Genomic DNA, 16384 nt, shown 5'->3' with positions numbered 1-16384 from the left:
GGGTATCACATATCCTGAAAACTGAAGAATCAAGAAAGCTTAAGAAGCAGACATCTTTCTTTTTCAGGTGCTCATAGAAGTCTTCCTAATGTAAATACACTCCTGCAAACTTTCCAATTAACCACAGAAAAACTGATGAACTGAAGAAAATTATGGGGAGAGGCATGGCTCCTTAGGGGCTTTTGCATTTTAATGTCCCCTCGGTTGTATTTGGTGCTGAGTCCATGAACCTCCCCACCTCTCCTGATGTCTTCCTGTCCTCACTTGCTTTTCCTTGAAACACCAAGCCAAGGGCTGAACGCAGACTCCCTCTGGGTGGCCTCTGGCACCACAGCACTACCCTGCAAGTGACATTTGCTTTCCCTAATGTCACAGCTAAGGCCAACAAGCTGCTCTTTGTGGCTTTTCCTCCTTCTCATGCTCTTTCCCACTACCAAGAGAAGCTCCATCATCTCTGAAACCCCCCTTCAAGCAGTCACAGGCTCCTTCCCTACTGCCCTTTGTCTCCACTTCAGCAGCATAAAGAAGCCCGGGTCCATCAACCTCTCCTCATGGACGGGATTATTGGCACCTAGGCACAGGACTCGACACGTCTCTTGTGAATCTTCATAAGGTATCTGTTGTGTGAATCACCCGAGTTTCTCAAGATCCTTCTGGACCAAAGCTCCTCTGTGTCAAAACAAGACAAGAGAAAAAAAGAAAAACAGCACCAATGGGTTAAGAGTTGGCAGTGGTGGGCTGTATAAGAAGGGATCAGGATGGTAAAAGAGACAGACTTAAAAGGGGAGAAAGAAAAAAGAAAAAAGTGATTAAAAGCGAAGCAAAGGATTAATCAGGGCTGTTTGGGGGATTCCTGCCAAGAAGGCCTGCATCTGAATAATTCTGGCTGGAGGAGGACAAGAAAGCTGGCCTGTTTCCACTGTCACAGGGCACCTGCGTGCTTTCCCTGACATCCACAAGAGAAGATTGAGAGTGGGAAGAATCACGGACTCCTTCAGGGTGGAAGGGACCTCAGGAGGTCTCTAGCCCAATCTGCTTGCTCACAGCAGGGTCAGCTCTGGGGTCAGAGCAGGTTGCTCTGGGCCTCTTCCAGTGTGGTCTTGGATACCTCCAAGGGAGGAGACTGCACAGCCTCTCTGGGCAACCACTTCCAATGCTTGACCATCCTCATAGTGGAAAAGCTTTTCCTTATGTCTCCTGCACGAACATCTCTTCTTCCACCTTATGCCCATTGTCTCTTGTCCTCCCACCATGCACCCTGGTGGAGAGCCTCGCTCCATCTTCTTGATGACCTCCTTGTAGCCATTGGAAGGCTGCTATGAGATCCCTCCAAAGCCATCTCTTCCACAACTTGAACAAGCCCCATTTCCTCACAGAGCAAGTGTTCCAGCTCCCCAACTGTTGTGAGGACCCTTGGCCAAATTTGCTCCCAGTTATCAACCCCTGTCTTGTTCTGGGAACCCAAACCTGGATGCAGCGTTCTAGGTGTGGTCTAATGAATACTGACTAGAAGGTGAACACCATTTCCCTTGACCTCCTGGCTGTGCTCCTGCTCATACAGCCCACGAGGTTTCTGGCCTTCTTTGCTGCCAGGGAACGCTGCTGGCTCATGGTTTGCCTCCTGTTCACCAGGACCCTCAGGTCCTTTTCAGGAGAGCCGCTGCCCAGGCACTCAGGCCCCAGCGTGCAGCACAGTGGAGTGTTGGTTTATCGCAGGTGCAAGACCTGGCATTTGTCCTTGTTGCATTTCATGAGGTTCCTGACAGCCCATTCCTCCTGCCTGTCTAGGTCCCTCTCAATGGCAGCCCTCAAGCATAGGACTGGGCCCCCCTGCAGTTTTGGGTCCTCAACAAGCATCTTGAGCATTACCCTTTCCATGTCACCAATAAAGCTGTTGAACAGGACAGGTTCCTGGAGAGTGCCGTGGTGTTCTACTTCTCTCTGGCCTCCAAGAAGAATACGATGCCTTCACCACTGTCCTCTGAACCTGATCATCCAACAAGTTCTTTGGCCATATCGTTGTCTACCCATCTAGGCGGTACATTTCTAAATTGTATTCCACAAGAATATTGTGGGAGACAGTGTCAAACACCTTGCTCAAATCAAGTTGAAGGACATCTTCTGCTCTCCAACCACAAATAGAGCTATTTAATCATGGGAGGCAATCAGGTGGGTGAGGCACAATTTACCCTGGGTAAATCCATGCTGCCTCTTCCCTATAACCTTCTTCTCCCTCATGTGCCCAGAAGTGAGTGGACTCACTCCATGACACACTCCTCAACAAAATTGAGGCTGAATGGCCTGTAGTTCCCTGGGTTGCCCTCTGGGCCTTTTTTGGAAGATGGATGTAACGTTTGCCTTTCTGCAGTTATTGGGACCTCACTCCATCTCCACGACCTTTGGAAGATGACAGAGGGCGGCCCTGCTATGACAGCGGCCAGCTCTCTCAATGTCCTTGCATGCAGCTGTTCCAATCCCACTGACTTGTAGGGGTTGAGTTCTTGCAAGTCATCCTTCACTCAACCCTCATCCCCTGCTGGCTCTTTTTCTCCTCTGGAGCCCTGACTCTACACAGAACAGCCCAGGAGATCATGCTGGTGAAGAATGAAGCCAAGAAGAAGGCCCTGAGCTCCTCAGACCTATCTGCATCTGCCATTACTAGAGCCCCTGCCCCCTTCAGCAGCGAGCCCAGGTGTTCCTTGCTTATTCTTTCTCTGTTAGAAGAGTAGTAGCAGCTCTTCCTTGTGCCCTTGACATCCCCTGCAAGCGTCTACCCTCTGGGAGCTTTGGTTTCACCATCCCTACTTTGGTGGACAAGAGTGTCCTGTTTAGCCAAGCCCATCTCCCCAGATGTCTCCTAGTTTTAATGAGTATCAGTATGGACCATCCTTGTGCTTGGTGGCTGCTGCCCTTAAAGACCTGCTGGCTTTCCTAAGCTCCATTGCCCTTCAGAGCTGCCTCCAATGGGATCCCCCGCCAGTCCCCTGAGGAGGACAAAGTTTCCTCCTTTGAAGGCTGAAGTCTGTACACTACCATTGTCCTTCCTCACTGCCCTCACGATCTAGGACTCCACTGTTCCATAGTCACTGCAGCCAAGGTTTCCACAGATGATCACAGCCCTCATCAGAGCTTCCTGGTGTGTGAGTATCAGATCCAGGTGAGCGTCACCCTTACTGGCCCATCAGGGAGCTGTGCTTAGAAGCTGTCCCTGACAGCCTCCAGAGATCTCCCGGACTGCTTGCACCCTGCTGTCTGCCCTTCCAATGAATATCGGAGAGATTAAATCCCCCCATCAGAAAGAGGCCCTGTGACCCACTGACTTCCTCAGGTTGCTTCAAGGAGACTGCATCCACCTCCTCACCCTCATTGGGTGCTTTAAAACTCCCATCACAACGTCACCTTTACTCTGATGTCCACACACAAGCTCTCACCCAAACCCTGGTCCATCCCCTGCAAGAGCTCCATACATCTGAGCTGTCCCTTCACACAAAGGGCATCCCCCCTGCCCATCTTCCCTAATGGTCTTGCCTGCAGAGCTTGTACTCTGCCATCACAGCCCTCCAGTCATGCTAACAGTCCCACCGCATGTCAGTTATTCCAACCATGTTTCAGTCCTGTGACAGCTTGTGCATCTCCATCTGCTCCTCTCTGTGCCCCAGGCTGCAGGCACTTGTGTATATTGGGGTTGCAGAGCCTCAGCTGTGGCATAGAGAACAGATTTGCAGTGATGCAACCTGTTACCAAGGGCCAAGGACACTGTGTGTGCTTTGGCCCCACTTCAGAGCAGAGCCATGCTGGCATAGATAGCAGGTGGCAATGTAATGGTGAAAGGAGGTTCCCACTAAGAGAGCAAAGCCTGCAGTGCCCAAGGCCAGGGAGAAACAGAGCTGGGCTGCGCCAAAATGGCAGGAGAGGGGCTGGCTGCCCGAGCTGATTTGTTGCACCTTGGGGCCTGTGACAGAGGTGAATTGATCTCCAGGCAGGACAAGTGCCACTGAAGAAGTGCCTGGCCCTGACTAGCCTGTGATTTGGCAGCCTGAGGTCATCATTAGCCCAGTTCCTGTTCATATCACGTGGGGGTGAAAAGAGGTTCAGGAGGAGGAAAGCTAGAAGGTTTTAAGGGTGCAGAGACTAGAGCAGAGACCTTGCTGTGATGTGCCTCTCCCATTTGTGAAGCATGCTTGGCTGTAGATCGGAAGGGCTTGGCCTAAAGGCAGTGGTGGGATCCAGTTGTTTGGGCACTGGTAGGAAACCTGAGTTGTCCTAGGGCACTTGCCCAGCAACCACTCCAAAGGGGCATGGTTTTCCTAGAGGTCCCATGGTGTATCTGCTAGAGACATGTGCTTGTGCTGGGCAACCCAGGCATCCGACATGGCCCTGCAGGCCTATTTCTATGTCACTGAATCAAGTGCCTGCACTGGATGACATCAACTGTTTGCAATGTCAGGATCTGCATGTGTCTCAGCTTCCTGGTGAGTGGAGCTCTGGTAGCAGTGGGCATCTAGTATCCTTTCAGGTGGCCAAGGCAATTCCCTGCCTGGCCCCCATCTCATGCTCTAGAAGGACGTAGGTGTCACACTTGCTCCATCAGAGCAAACACACACTGGCACATGCCTTTGAGCACCTCTGTCTCTTCAACTGTCACCAGGTCTTTGTGTGTGACCAGCTGACTCCCACCCTCCATCTCCAGTGATTGCAATGGGAACACAGACCTCGATCGTGCATGCAGACATCCATGCTGTGCTCACTTCTGCCTGGGCAAGGGGACTCCCAACCCCTTCATGTTTTTTATGAAGCTCACGATAAGGATCTGAATCCCAGTCTTGCCCAGGACCTTCTAAACCAGCCTGAGAAGCCAGAACTGACTCATCTGAAGCAATATTTGAACCATGTGTCCATGAACTCCCTTCTTGTTCCTGTCTAGGTGTCCTGTCTAGTTAAGAGATGCCAATCGGGGCTTCCAGAGTGGCACATTTCCACCTATCATAGATAGCCATCCTCTGATGAAATAAATTGTAATTTTGGAATCAGTCTCTCTGCACTCTTTAGAAAAGGACAAGAGGTGATTATTTTAGTCTACTTCAGGGAACATTTCCCAGGAGGAGGGAGCGCAAGGGACATAGAAATTCATGCCTTCAGCTGGGTTTCTGCTCCTGAGAGGGTCCAGGCTTCAGGAGAGTGGAAGCTCATGGCAACCACCTAACACCACTGCCCAGAAGAAGCTGTGTGCAGGAGCAGCTCCTCTGCAAAGAACAGCAGAGCTCTGGGCACTGCCTGCAATTGCTGCCAGAAGATGAGAGACGACAGCGAGAAGTGAAAGGCAGTGTGGAGTGGGAGGAGAGAGGAGAGCTCACTGTGGGAGAAATCTTCACAGCCCTTGACATGGTAAGTCTCTGGCTGCAGGGCAATGCTACTGAGGTTCCTGCAGGGGTCTTCTAAACCCATCCAGTCACACTATTGGATTTTTAAGGATCTCTCTCCTGGCTTCTCCTTTGCAGAGGAGGGGGAGATGCTTCAGAGCAGGGATTCCCTGCCACACCACCACGGGGACAGGGCATGCTGCTACCCTCTCCCAGGGACCCTGCAAGGGTGTGAATCTGGGATGTGCACACAGGTGGGTCCAGGGCTGTAATTCAGAGCAGTGTCCCTGCACCCCAGGGTGCTGTGTGCCCAGGGCAGTGACTCTGCCGCCTGTGAGGGTCAGCACTCAGCCTGCCCTGGGAACTTACTAAGGCACTGCAGGGAGAAGCTCTGGGTGAGAGGAGTGACCCCTGGCTGGGCAGGTTCGTTATCCTGCTGAGAGGGTGCTGCATGGGTCAAGGCTGCTCACAGGAGCTGTCCAAACAGCCTTTCAAGAGGAATATCAAGAGAAGGGCTACTTGCAAGATAAGGAGCTGTCCTTCTGCTATCTGTGCTTTCGGTTCCCTAATTTTGGCAGGGAGAAAAAAGGAAAGAGTTTCGTGGTTTGGCAAGGAACTGGGACTCCAAAACCTTCACTCTGAGAGATTAACAGGTCTGTGAGGACCCTCAGCAAGCTGCTTCATCCTCACCTTAGCCTACTGACAGCATTAGCATCACCTTTGGGACCTCATACAAAGTTATCTGACCTGCAGGACCTGCATGAACAGAGATGGCCCTGGACAGTGCCCCGTCCCGGGAGGTTTCCTCGGGGTAGAACTGAGCACACACAGGGTGGGATGGGGGCTGTGAACACTGACTGGGAAAAGATGTTGTGACAGAGAAAGAGCTCCCAGCAAGGATAGCTCCAGGCAGCAGAGATGGGCAGGGAATGAGAGGGAAATCCAGAGTATGAGCCTCCTCCTCCGCAGCCAGAACTCCGGCAGAGGAGAGAGGCCTCTCTCCTGCCACGGACCCATTTCATGCTGCCTGACAAAGGGGCTGAGAGTGACTACCCTGCAATGTCACCGTCTGCGAGGTGGCATGCCCAGCTGGGTAAGGGGAAGGCTTTGCAAAATGCCTCTCTGTCTCTCTCCTTGCCTCCCTTGGCAGCAGGATCATGGTGTTGCTCCTTCTTTCCCCTCCTCTTCATGCTGCTCCTGTTCTTCTCTCGGGCTCCCTGGGGTTGGGGGATTTTCAGCTTCAGTTCAGACATGGATGCTGCAAGTTGTGCAACAGAGGGGTCTGCACAGGGATGAGGTTGCCCCAGCCCCCTCTAACATGTGGAGCTCCAGAAAACGCAGTCTGTGCAGCTGGGAAATGAGCTGACTCTCCCTTAGGGAGAGCCCATCTTCAGTCCTAACTGTCCTTTGACTGTTTCCCAGTGGTGTCCTGCCAGGCTGTGAGCTGCCCTCCAGAAATGCGCTGCTGTCTCATAGCACCTCTGTGATATCTGAGAGACAAATGAGGAAGGTGCAGAGATGCTGAGAGTATGGAGCTGGTGGTGGGAGGCTGTATATGGGCAGCTGAAAAGAGCCCTGTGTGTCCTTGGCTAGAAGGGGAGTGTGGAGACCTCCCTCAGGTGCCTGGAGAAAGGGTGAGAAGTTTGGAGATGTGCACTTTGAGCTGGAGGATGATTGCACTCATATGTTGCCCTAAAAAGAAACCAACCCCTGCTGAGAGCAGACGGGTCCAGTTTCAAAGAGTTGCAAGCACAGGACAGCAAGGAACAAGGCTAATAGACAAACTAGCTGTCCTCACTCTGCAACAAGGGACAGTGAATCCATTTTTCTCAGGATTCACAGCAGAAATGCTGAGAATTGCTGCCTTTGAGGAACATTCCCCAGTGGTGACAGGGGCATCTCAAAGAAAATTAAAAAATCCCCCAAACTCTGTTCCTCAAACCTCATTCTTTAGAATTGGGAGTGAAGATGCTGGAAAGCCCTTCCAAAAGGCGAGTGGATTTCACCTGACAGAAATTGAGAATGTCAGAGCTAGTCACCCCCATTCCCCTGTGCCCACTGCTTTACAGCAGGACTGACTCCTCTGGAGGTCATGGGTGGAGGTCCCTGCTCCTCACAGCACACTCAGCCAGTGCAAAGATGAGCTCAAGCAAGGGAGCTGCACAAAGATCCTCTCCGTAAAGAGAGAGGCAGTGTGGGGGGTTGCATGAGAACTGCAACATATGGGGGATTTTTGCTTGAAAAGTCTCTCCTAACTTCTCAATGTCTTTTCTTCTTTCGACAGTTCCCCATGCCTGGAGATAGCAAAATGTCCAACAGCAGCTCCCTCAACGAGTTTCTCCTCCTGGCATTTTCAGATACACGGGAGCTGCAGCTCTTGCACTTCTCGCTCTTCCTGGGCATCTACCTGGCTGCCCTCCTGGGCAACGGCCTCATCATCACAGCTGTAGCCTGTGACCACCACCTCCACACCCCCATGTACTTCTTCCTCCTCAACCTCTCCCTCCTCGACCTTGGAGCCATCTCCACCACTCTCCCCAAATCCATGGCCAATTCTCTGTGGAACACCAGGGCCATTTCCTACTCAGGATGTGCTGTGCAAATGTTTCTGGCTTTCTTCTTGTTTGGAGGAGAGTATTCTCTTCTCACTGTTATGTCCTATGACCGCTACGTGGCCATCTGCAGACCCCTGCACTATGGCATGCTCATGGGCAGCAGAGCTTGTGTCAAAATGGCAGCAGCTGCCTGGGCCAGTGGTTTTCTCAATGCTCTCCTGCACACTGCTAACACATTTTCAATACCACTCTGCAAAGGCAACACGGTGGACCAGTTCTTCTGTGAAATCCCCCAGATCCTCAAGCTCTCCTGCTCGGACTCCTACCTCAGGGAAGCTGGGCTTATTGTGGTTAGCGCCTGTTTATCTTTGGGGTGTTTCATTTTTATTGTGCTGTCCTATGTGCAGATCTTCACTGCTGTGCTGAGGATCCCTTCTGAGCAGGGCCGGCACAAAGCCTTTTCCATGTGCCTGCCTCACCTGGCCGTGGTCTCCCTGTTTGTCACCACTGCAATGTTTGCCTACCTGAAGCCCCCCTCCATCTCCTCCCCAGCTCTGGATCTGGTGGTGACTGTTTTGTACGCAGTGATGCCTCCAACAGTGAACCCTCTCATCTACAGCATGAGGAACAAGGAGCTCAAAGATGCACTGAGGAAAGTGATCTCATGGACATTTTACAGCAGTGGGAACATTGCCTTTGCTCTCCACAATTGAATTCCAGTGTATCCCAACCAGTCCTGAGCTTTGTTTGTTCACTTTATTTTTAGTTTTATTATTATTACAATTATTAAGATTATTATTATTATTATTTGTTATCATGTTCCTACACAAATGCTTGGATTCCATCCACTTTTACTGAGACTGCTCTGTCTCACCTGATACCCACGTAAAATTGTCTCTAACGCTGTGTCATAGCTGACTCCCTCACAGTATCTCTGTAATAAAGTAGCTTCTACCCAGTGCAGTGCCTGAAAGCTGGGCTTTTCTTCCCAAGCTGGTGTCAAGAAGAGGCCTAAGGAATTGCATGTCAAAAGGGCCTGCTGGGCAGAGCTGTCCATGGGTTTAGAAGCAAAAAGCTCATAATCATGTCATGATCTCTTAGAGACCAACGGCTGGATTTCGGACTTGCCCATCAGTGTCAAGTGACAATGGAGATGAATTGTCAATGATGATGTACACACCCAGGGCCGTTCCACATGTTAAAGCACAGTGTCAGATGCCCATCCTCCTGGAGGGGAAGCTGGGGGTGCCAGGAGAGCTCCGGGAATCTCCTGGGACAGTGTGTGCCTGGGGTGGGTAGTGAGTGGAGCCTCACAAAGGAAGAGGTCCTCCAAGGTGCAGTCACCTAGGGGTAAAGTGCTAAACCCAGGTATCCGTGGGCAAAGGAGGACTCTGCCATCCCAGCAGAGGCAGTGGGGACCCATCTGGCATGGGGAAGGGAGACTGGAGAGCGATTCATGTCATCAGTGTGATACCAGGGGCAAGATGTAGAGACGCACCTGGACTCAACTAGTACCCTTGGAAATGCTCCCTAGTCCCTCCAAGCACCTGCCACATCCACAGTCCCTGGAGGGATTAGAGGCCGTGATCCCCATTTGGCTGGGTCTGCTTTCCACCCTGACCAGCATGGCCAGTGCAGAGTGACCCCGTGGCCCTGTGGCCCCACAGCCCACTCCCTCTTCAAAGCAGCACCATCAGCTCGTGGAACTGGGCTGAAATTGCCGACCTTTAATGCAAGACAATGTTCCGAGTGTGGGCACACTGAAGTGAGCTCCCAGTGCAGAGCCAGAAGTCCTTGCTCTGCTGGACCTCCACATGGCCTGGGAAGTGCCTGAAGAAGGATTAACGCTCCCCACCCTCCCAGCTCCTTGTGCCATCATCCCTCCTGACGGGTGGCACCAAAAAGAAGGCTGGGAGCCCTTGTGGGAGCTTGCACTGAAGGAAGCAGCACCCAGGAGCCATATGAGTTTGCTGCTGTCCCTCAGGCCCTGTCCCCAGCACATCTCCTTCAGACAAAATGTGTGTCTTCCAACACCCTGTGTGCTGGTCCATACCCCAAATGTCACCCCCAGACAAGGCTCCATGCCCAGCTGGAGGACTGGGCATCGAACTGTGAGTCCTGACAGGATGAGCCATCTCCTGGTCCTCTGCAGGGCTGGCAGGGAGCATGCAGAGGAGGTCCTGGGGCTGTCTACTGCGACTGTAGACTATCCTCCTCCCATGGGTCCCCTCAAGCAGGGTCTGTCAGAATAAAGATGCAACCCAGCTTGTTGCATGAACAGAGAGGAGAAACTGCCCCACGAAACTCCTCCCAGACACAACCCCTCATACCAGCCATTTCCAGCACTGGCCATTATCCCTGGTCCTGGTTAGGGATGATCTTGGAATGTGACCAGCTCCGTCTGCCTGCTGGGCTCAGCACCTGTATGGGGAGATGGCCATCCTGCCTGGCCTCTCTCCCTGGGCCCAGACCCCAGCAGACCCCAGAGCATGGCCTTCTGCTAACCCCGGGGGGGCAGGATGAGGGCTGGACAGCGCTGGGGACTGGTGGGAGGCTGCTGAACAGGAGGGCCATAGTGGCCAGGGCACCAAGGGCTGGGCCAGCACAGGGATGAGGTGCAGATGGGAGCCACGACACTCCAGAAGCTCCCAACAGTCATGGAGGGGACTCACTGCTGCTAGCAGGGCTGGGGGTCTCTCGGGGGCTGCAGCCATCAGCACCACCTGCCAGGACTCCCAGACCCAGCACAGATGCTCAGTGCTCAGTACCATAGTTTACGGTGCTCCCTGTCTCTTGTGTCACCATCCTCTCTCAGGAGCACTGCTGGGTGCATCACTCCCTGCCCGCGTGTGGAAAGGAGGTGCTGGAGCTTCTCTTCTCAGCCCTGCTGACTCCAGCTCTGCCTTGGTGTCAGCCCACAGGCTCTGCCCTGGGTCATGCTTGGTCTCCATACGCTCTCCTCTCAGACCATGTGGGGACCTGCAGCATGTATGTCTGCTTAGAGCTGGCCACCACGGCCCACCTGCATGGTCCCAGGAGATCCCAGCAAGGCTGTGCTTGGAGGTGAGGCTGTGATTGTCCTCGGTCAACGTAGATGGGATGGTGTGGCTGGGGGCCAAGGGGAGGAAAGCACAAGAGACAAATTTAAGAAAAAAAAAATAGTCACCATGATAGTGGAGCAGCAGTGGGTCAGGGGTCAGGAGATCTTTAAAAACCCTCCTGGAGAAAGCACTTTCCAACCTCATCTAACTGTAAAGTTAGACCATCTCAAAGCAGATCATGGTGCTGGAGATCTTCAGCAGGAATCTCCAGGGCTGGAATTCAGAGCAGTATCCCTGCACCCTGGGGTGCTGTGTGCCCGGGGCAGTGACTCTGCCACCTGCAAGGGTCAGCACTCAGCCTGCCCACGGAGCTCCCCACAGCACTGCAGGGCGAAGCTCTGGGTGGAAGGAGTCACCCCTGGCAAGGCAGGTTCATTCTCCTGCTGAGATGGTGCTGCGTGGGTCAGGGCTGCTCTCAGCTCCAGCTCAGCCCCACGATATTTCCAACAGGCCTTTTCTAGAGGACAGTCAAGGCAGGGACAGGGGTTACCTTAAACAGAAGGGCTCTCCTGAGTCGGTGCTTTCATTTTCCTCCTGTTTGCAGAGTGCTGGCAGGGAAAAGCCATGGGAGAGAGAAACAGCTCCCAGGAGGAAAAGCTCCGAGCAGTGGAGAAATGATCCGTGAATGAGAGGAAACTAGAACCATAAATGCTGTGGGAGGGGGAATTTGGATACCTCCCGGTCATCCCCTTCAATGCCATGCTGTGCTACACACTGGGAAGACATTTTCAATACTATTCTGCCAAGGCAACACAGTGGACCAGTTCTTCTGTGAAATCCCCCAGATCCTCAAGCTCTCCTGCTCAAACTCCTTCCTCGGGGTGGTTTGGGCAGTTGTGTTTAATGTTTGTTTAGGCTTGGGGTGTTTTGTTTTCATTGTGCTGTCCTATGTGCAGATCTTCACTGCTGTGCTGAGGATCCCCTCTGAGCAGGGACGACACAAATCCTTTTCCATGTGCCTGCCTCACCTGGCCGTGGTCTCCCTGTTTATCTGCACTGTCATGTTTGCCTACCTGAAGCCCCCCTCCCTCTCCTCCCCAGCTCTGGATCTGGTGGTGCCTGTTCTGTATGCAGTGGTGCCTCCAACACTGAACCCCCTCATCTACAGCATGAGGAACAAGGACCTCAAAGATGCACTGAAGAAACTGATTCAGCTGGTACTAGTTCAGCAGAAATAACCTGCCCATCCCTCTTCACAAGGGATTTCTAATTTCTCTCAGACAACTCTTGTGTTTTGGGCATTCTCTCTGTGATAATCATGTTAGTCCATAAAGGTCTGAATTCCTTCCACTTCTCTAGGAGCACAAACCCAGTCTCTCTGATCCGGAGGCCTTCTGTGAACTTGTCTATCACTGTGGCAGACGTGGTCTCTTTAATAAAAGAGGATTTCCTCAATTCAGTGCTTGAAGGCTGGGCTCTTCTTCCAAAGCTGGAGTCAAAAATGTACTCAGGGACTTTTACCCTGAGAGGGCCTGTTGCTTTTCAGGGGATCTCCTGGGCTCGAGGCGATGAACTCAAGGGGTGATTTGTCAGGGAAGGAAGGCTGGATTCAGTTGTCACTTGTGGATGCCCAGTGCTCCTGGAGGTGGTGAATGGTCAAACAGTATCTCGCATATGACAGGGCTGGAGACTGATGCCTGTCCTACTCAAAGGGAGTATGGATTTCCCCAGGAGAGCACAGGGCATCTCCAAGGGCACCATGTGCCTCAGGGTGGGCAGTGAATGGAGTGTCTCAAGATCAAGTGGAGTCACCCAAAGGTAAAGCGATAAACCATTGAATGTCCGGGCTAGTGAGAGCTCTGCAATCCCACGGGAGGCAATGTGGACCCTGCAGGCACAGGGAAGGGAGCCTGGAGAGTTGTTCATGCCTCCTTCAATCAGAAACCATGAGCTATATGAAATGACACCCCTGAACACAGCCTGAGACCTTTGAAATGCCCTGTGATTGCTCAGAGCATCGTCCATGGCCATAGACCCTTTGGTAGGGGTTGTCAGGTGCAATGATGCCCATCCGGCTGAATCTGCTTCCCACCCTGACCACCATGGCCAGTATGGAGTCGCCCCAAATCCCATTGCCCAATAGCCACTCGCTCTGCAGAGCAGCACCACCAGCTCGGTGCCTCATGGGGAGCACAGGGGAGTGTTCAGGACTGGCCGAGCAGGCCAGCACTGATGCACAAACACACTGACCTGGGGAAATGCTCTCCGGAGAGCAGGGATATGGCAGAGCGCCCTCCTCGCATGTCCCTGTCCTGCTGGGAGGGTGGAAGGGTCGCCTGGGAAATGGCCTGTTTCTGCCTGGGGTCAGTGCAGGACTTTTGCATGTGAGATGAATGTGAGAGCTGCTGCACTGCAGAAATACCAGCCTTGCTGCAGCCCCCACTGCCCCCTGCCCTGCTGACCTGCTGCCACCCCTGTGCTGCCCCGTCTCCCATCCCCTTTCCTGGCACCACAGGGACCAGCGGTGCAGCAGGAGCTGACACAGCCCCGCAGCCACTGCCTGGCCCCCAGCCCTCCCCAACTTTCCCCCCAAACATGACATCCATCTTCAAGAAGGACAAGAAAGAGGATCTGGGGAAGGACCTGGGGGTTGTGGTGGGCAACAAGTTGACAGGATGTCAGCAGGGTGCTCTTGTAGCAAAGACAGCCACCCTTACCCTGGGTTGCATTAGCAAGAGTGCGGGCAGCAGGGTGAGTGCAGTGGGACACACTAAATATGCTGGCAGTCTCAACTAAAGAGGAGCAAAATAAAGGGCAGAATTGGAAGATTACTAGTCTTGGAGAGAGCGGTATGGTCAACAGAGTGCCCGGGTCCTGGAAACATTTTAAAACAGCCCCCCCCAAAAAAAGCATTTCTGCCATTGGCCAAGTGGCTGGAGGCAGATGTGCCCAGGCTTGCTCATGTGGCAGAGCACCAGGGGGACTTCTCCTTGACTCTACTTCTAATAGCATGTCCAGGATTATGATTTTAGAACATGTCTTTGCTAATCTAACTTAACCCAAGATTAAAGCAGTAGGACTCATGCTCAAGCACACCAATGGGGGGGAAAGAAGCCAAAACACCCCTTTCCATCGCCTTCAGTGGCTGCGGGATGAAGCCTGAGTTTGGTCTGAAAGAGAAAAGATTAGGACTGAATGTCCTGAGGGTGATTCTAAACTGCTTGATGCCTTCTATGCTTTTCAGCAATACTTCCTCTGGTCACACCTCAGTCTACACTGTACTGTATTTTTCCCCTTGTGTAATAGGTCAGGACTGTGAAGCTAGAGCTGAGTCCAGGGCAATGCCACGCTGACAATCTGGGCAGCCTGGGGGGGGGGGGGGACACTGAAAAAGCAAGTGTATGCATGAGACCTCACAGCAAAGGCCTGGGAAAACCAAGTGACCGTGACCCTCCCGAGGTGCCAAGGATCCCAAGCCCTGAGCCATGGGGCAGGATACAGCCTCCTCTGATCGCTCAGGCCATGGGCTCATGACACACCTCACAGTCAGAGGGGTGGAGGAAGAAAGTAGAAATGAGTGAAAAGAGGGAGAATTCAGGCCTGGATTCCCACCAGTAAACATCTCCAAATACGGGTGGATTTACCCCCTCTCTGGCAAGGCTGTTTCTCCCATGACCAGCAGTACCTGGGGGAAGGAGGGTTTTTTTCCTGACACCCCTTGTGGGATGGAGGGCAGCAGGATTTGGGAGACCCCTTCCATCCAAGGGGGATTTTCTGGGCACTCAAAGAAAGATTTCAGCCTGGGACCTTCAAGTCCAGGGTGGCTGAAGACTACGGGGTGCCTCCAATGTGTGGCTCACAAAGGACCTGAGTCACATCACAGCCACCCTTGAAACAAGCTCAGAAGCAGATCCCGTAACATCTGGCCTCAACGAGACCTGCAGTATTTCTCTGCTTTTCTCCCTAAACCTGAAACTTTCTTTTTAGCTCCTCAGCACTGGGGAGTGCACCTAGGTGTAGGAGCACCCTACACCCAGACTTTCATTGTGTTGAACTAAACCAAGTCCCCAAGGTACTCGCTGCAGCTGTCTGGATGGGCACAGGTGGGGCCTGGCCATTCCTGTTCCTCCCAAGTATGTTGCTGTGATAACACCCCTGCACACACTTCCTGGGCCAGGCACTTGGGGACAAGCAGCCAGAAGTGCTTATGGGAGTCCATCAGGACCATGCCTTCAGGATCGGCAAGGAGACCTGAGGCTCTTGTCACCCTGTTGGAAAGCAGCTGGCTGGTCAGAGGGCTGGAGGGAGGAGGGACAGGTCCCATGAATCTCAAGGGGAAGGTGCTGACGGTGCCTGGGGCCAGGGCACTGTTACCTCCTCGGCCCTCCCCCAGCTCCTGGGATGCCACTGCAGAAGCAAGCAAATCTTGGGGAAAAACCCTTCCCCACCTTCCAGAGAGTCAATGACAGGGTCACTTCTGCGTGAGACCATGACAGGCCAGCAGCAGGGACATGGCTGGGGATTGTGCTTGTGGGGTCACATTTGCCTGAGGAAATGATAGGCCCAGGCACATGACTCAGATGTGGGCCTGTAAGGTCAGTGCTACTTCAGTACCTGATAGACAAGAACCAGGCACATGGCTTCGATGCTGACTGTGAGGTCACTTCTTTCTCTGCAGCTGATGATAGGCCATCAGCAGGCTCTTGGCTGGGGTAGGTTCCTGTGAAGTCACCCCTGCCTGTGCTGCTGTTAGGCCAGAAGCAGTTAATGGCTTCACTGTTGTCTGTGAGGTCACTGATGCCTGAAGAAATGACAGGCCACTGGCAGGCACAGGGTCAGCAAAGTGGCTGTGATGTCATTCCAATGTGAGAAGCTTATAGACCAACAGCAGGAAGATGGCTGTGAAATGTATTGTGAGGCCACTTCTGCCTGAGCACCTGATAGGCAAGTAGCAGGAAGGTGCTTGGGACGTTGACTGTGAGGTCACTGCTGCCTCAGTACCTGATCTGCCAAAAGTGGGACATGGTTGTGATGCTGAGAGTGAGCTCACGTCCTTCTCTATAGATCGTATGCCATCAGCAGGCCCTTGCTGTCGGTTCATGTGAAGTCACCTCTGTCTGCTGCTGGTAGGCCAGAAGCAGGTTCATGGCTTGAGTGTAGGCTGTGAGGTCACTTCTGCCTGAGTCCCGGACAGGCCAGCAGCAGGAAGGGCATCAGCAAAGCAGCTGTGAGGTCACGTCAGCCTGAGCAGCTGAGCAGCAGCAACAGGGCTGTGAAAAGGCTGGTGAGGCCACTTCTGTCTCTGGAGACGACAGGCCAGAAATGCTCTGGCCTTGCAGGGCTGTTCCCTGCTGGGCTGGGGCTCTCCAGGGAGGCCTGAGCTGCCCCCAGGCTGTGCTTGCCAGGGGGGCTTGTGCTGGGATCCCAC

The 16384-nt window shown here is 53.1% G+C and overlaps 1 protein-coding gene across 1 annotated transcript; it reads left to right on the top strand.

The window, feature by feature from the left end:
* Positions 1–8043: 8043 nt before the first annotated feature.
* Positions 8044–15211, top strand: LOC136996046 (olfactory receptor 14A16-like; the record flags this gene model as incomplete). Its single annotated transcript, XM_067317042.1, has 2 exons — positions 8044–8571; positions 15134–15211. Coding segments are annotated over 2 exons (606 nt in total), but the record flags the coding sequence as incomplete, so codon positions are not given.
* Positions 15212–16384: the final 1173 nt, after the last annotated feature.

The sequence above is a fragment of the Apteryx mantelli genome, unplaced genomic scaffold, assembly GCF_036417845.1.
Source record: "Apteryx mantelli isolate bAptMan1 unplaced genomic scaffold, bAptMan1.hap1 HAP1_SCAFFOLD_20, whole genome shotgun sequence".
NCBI classification, from domain to species: Eukaryota; Metazoa; Chordata; class Aves; order Apterygiformes; family Apterygidae; genus Apteryx; species Apteryx mantelli.
Note: the sequence above shows the minus strand (reverse complement) of the source record. Positions and strands in the feature narration are given on the sequence as shown.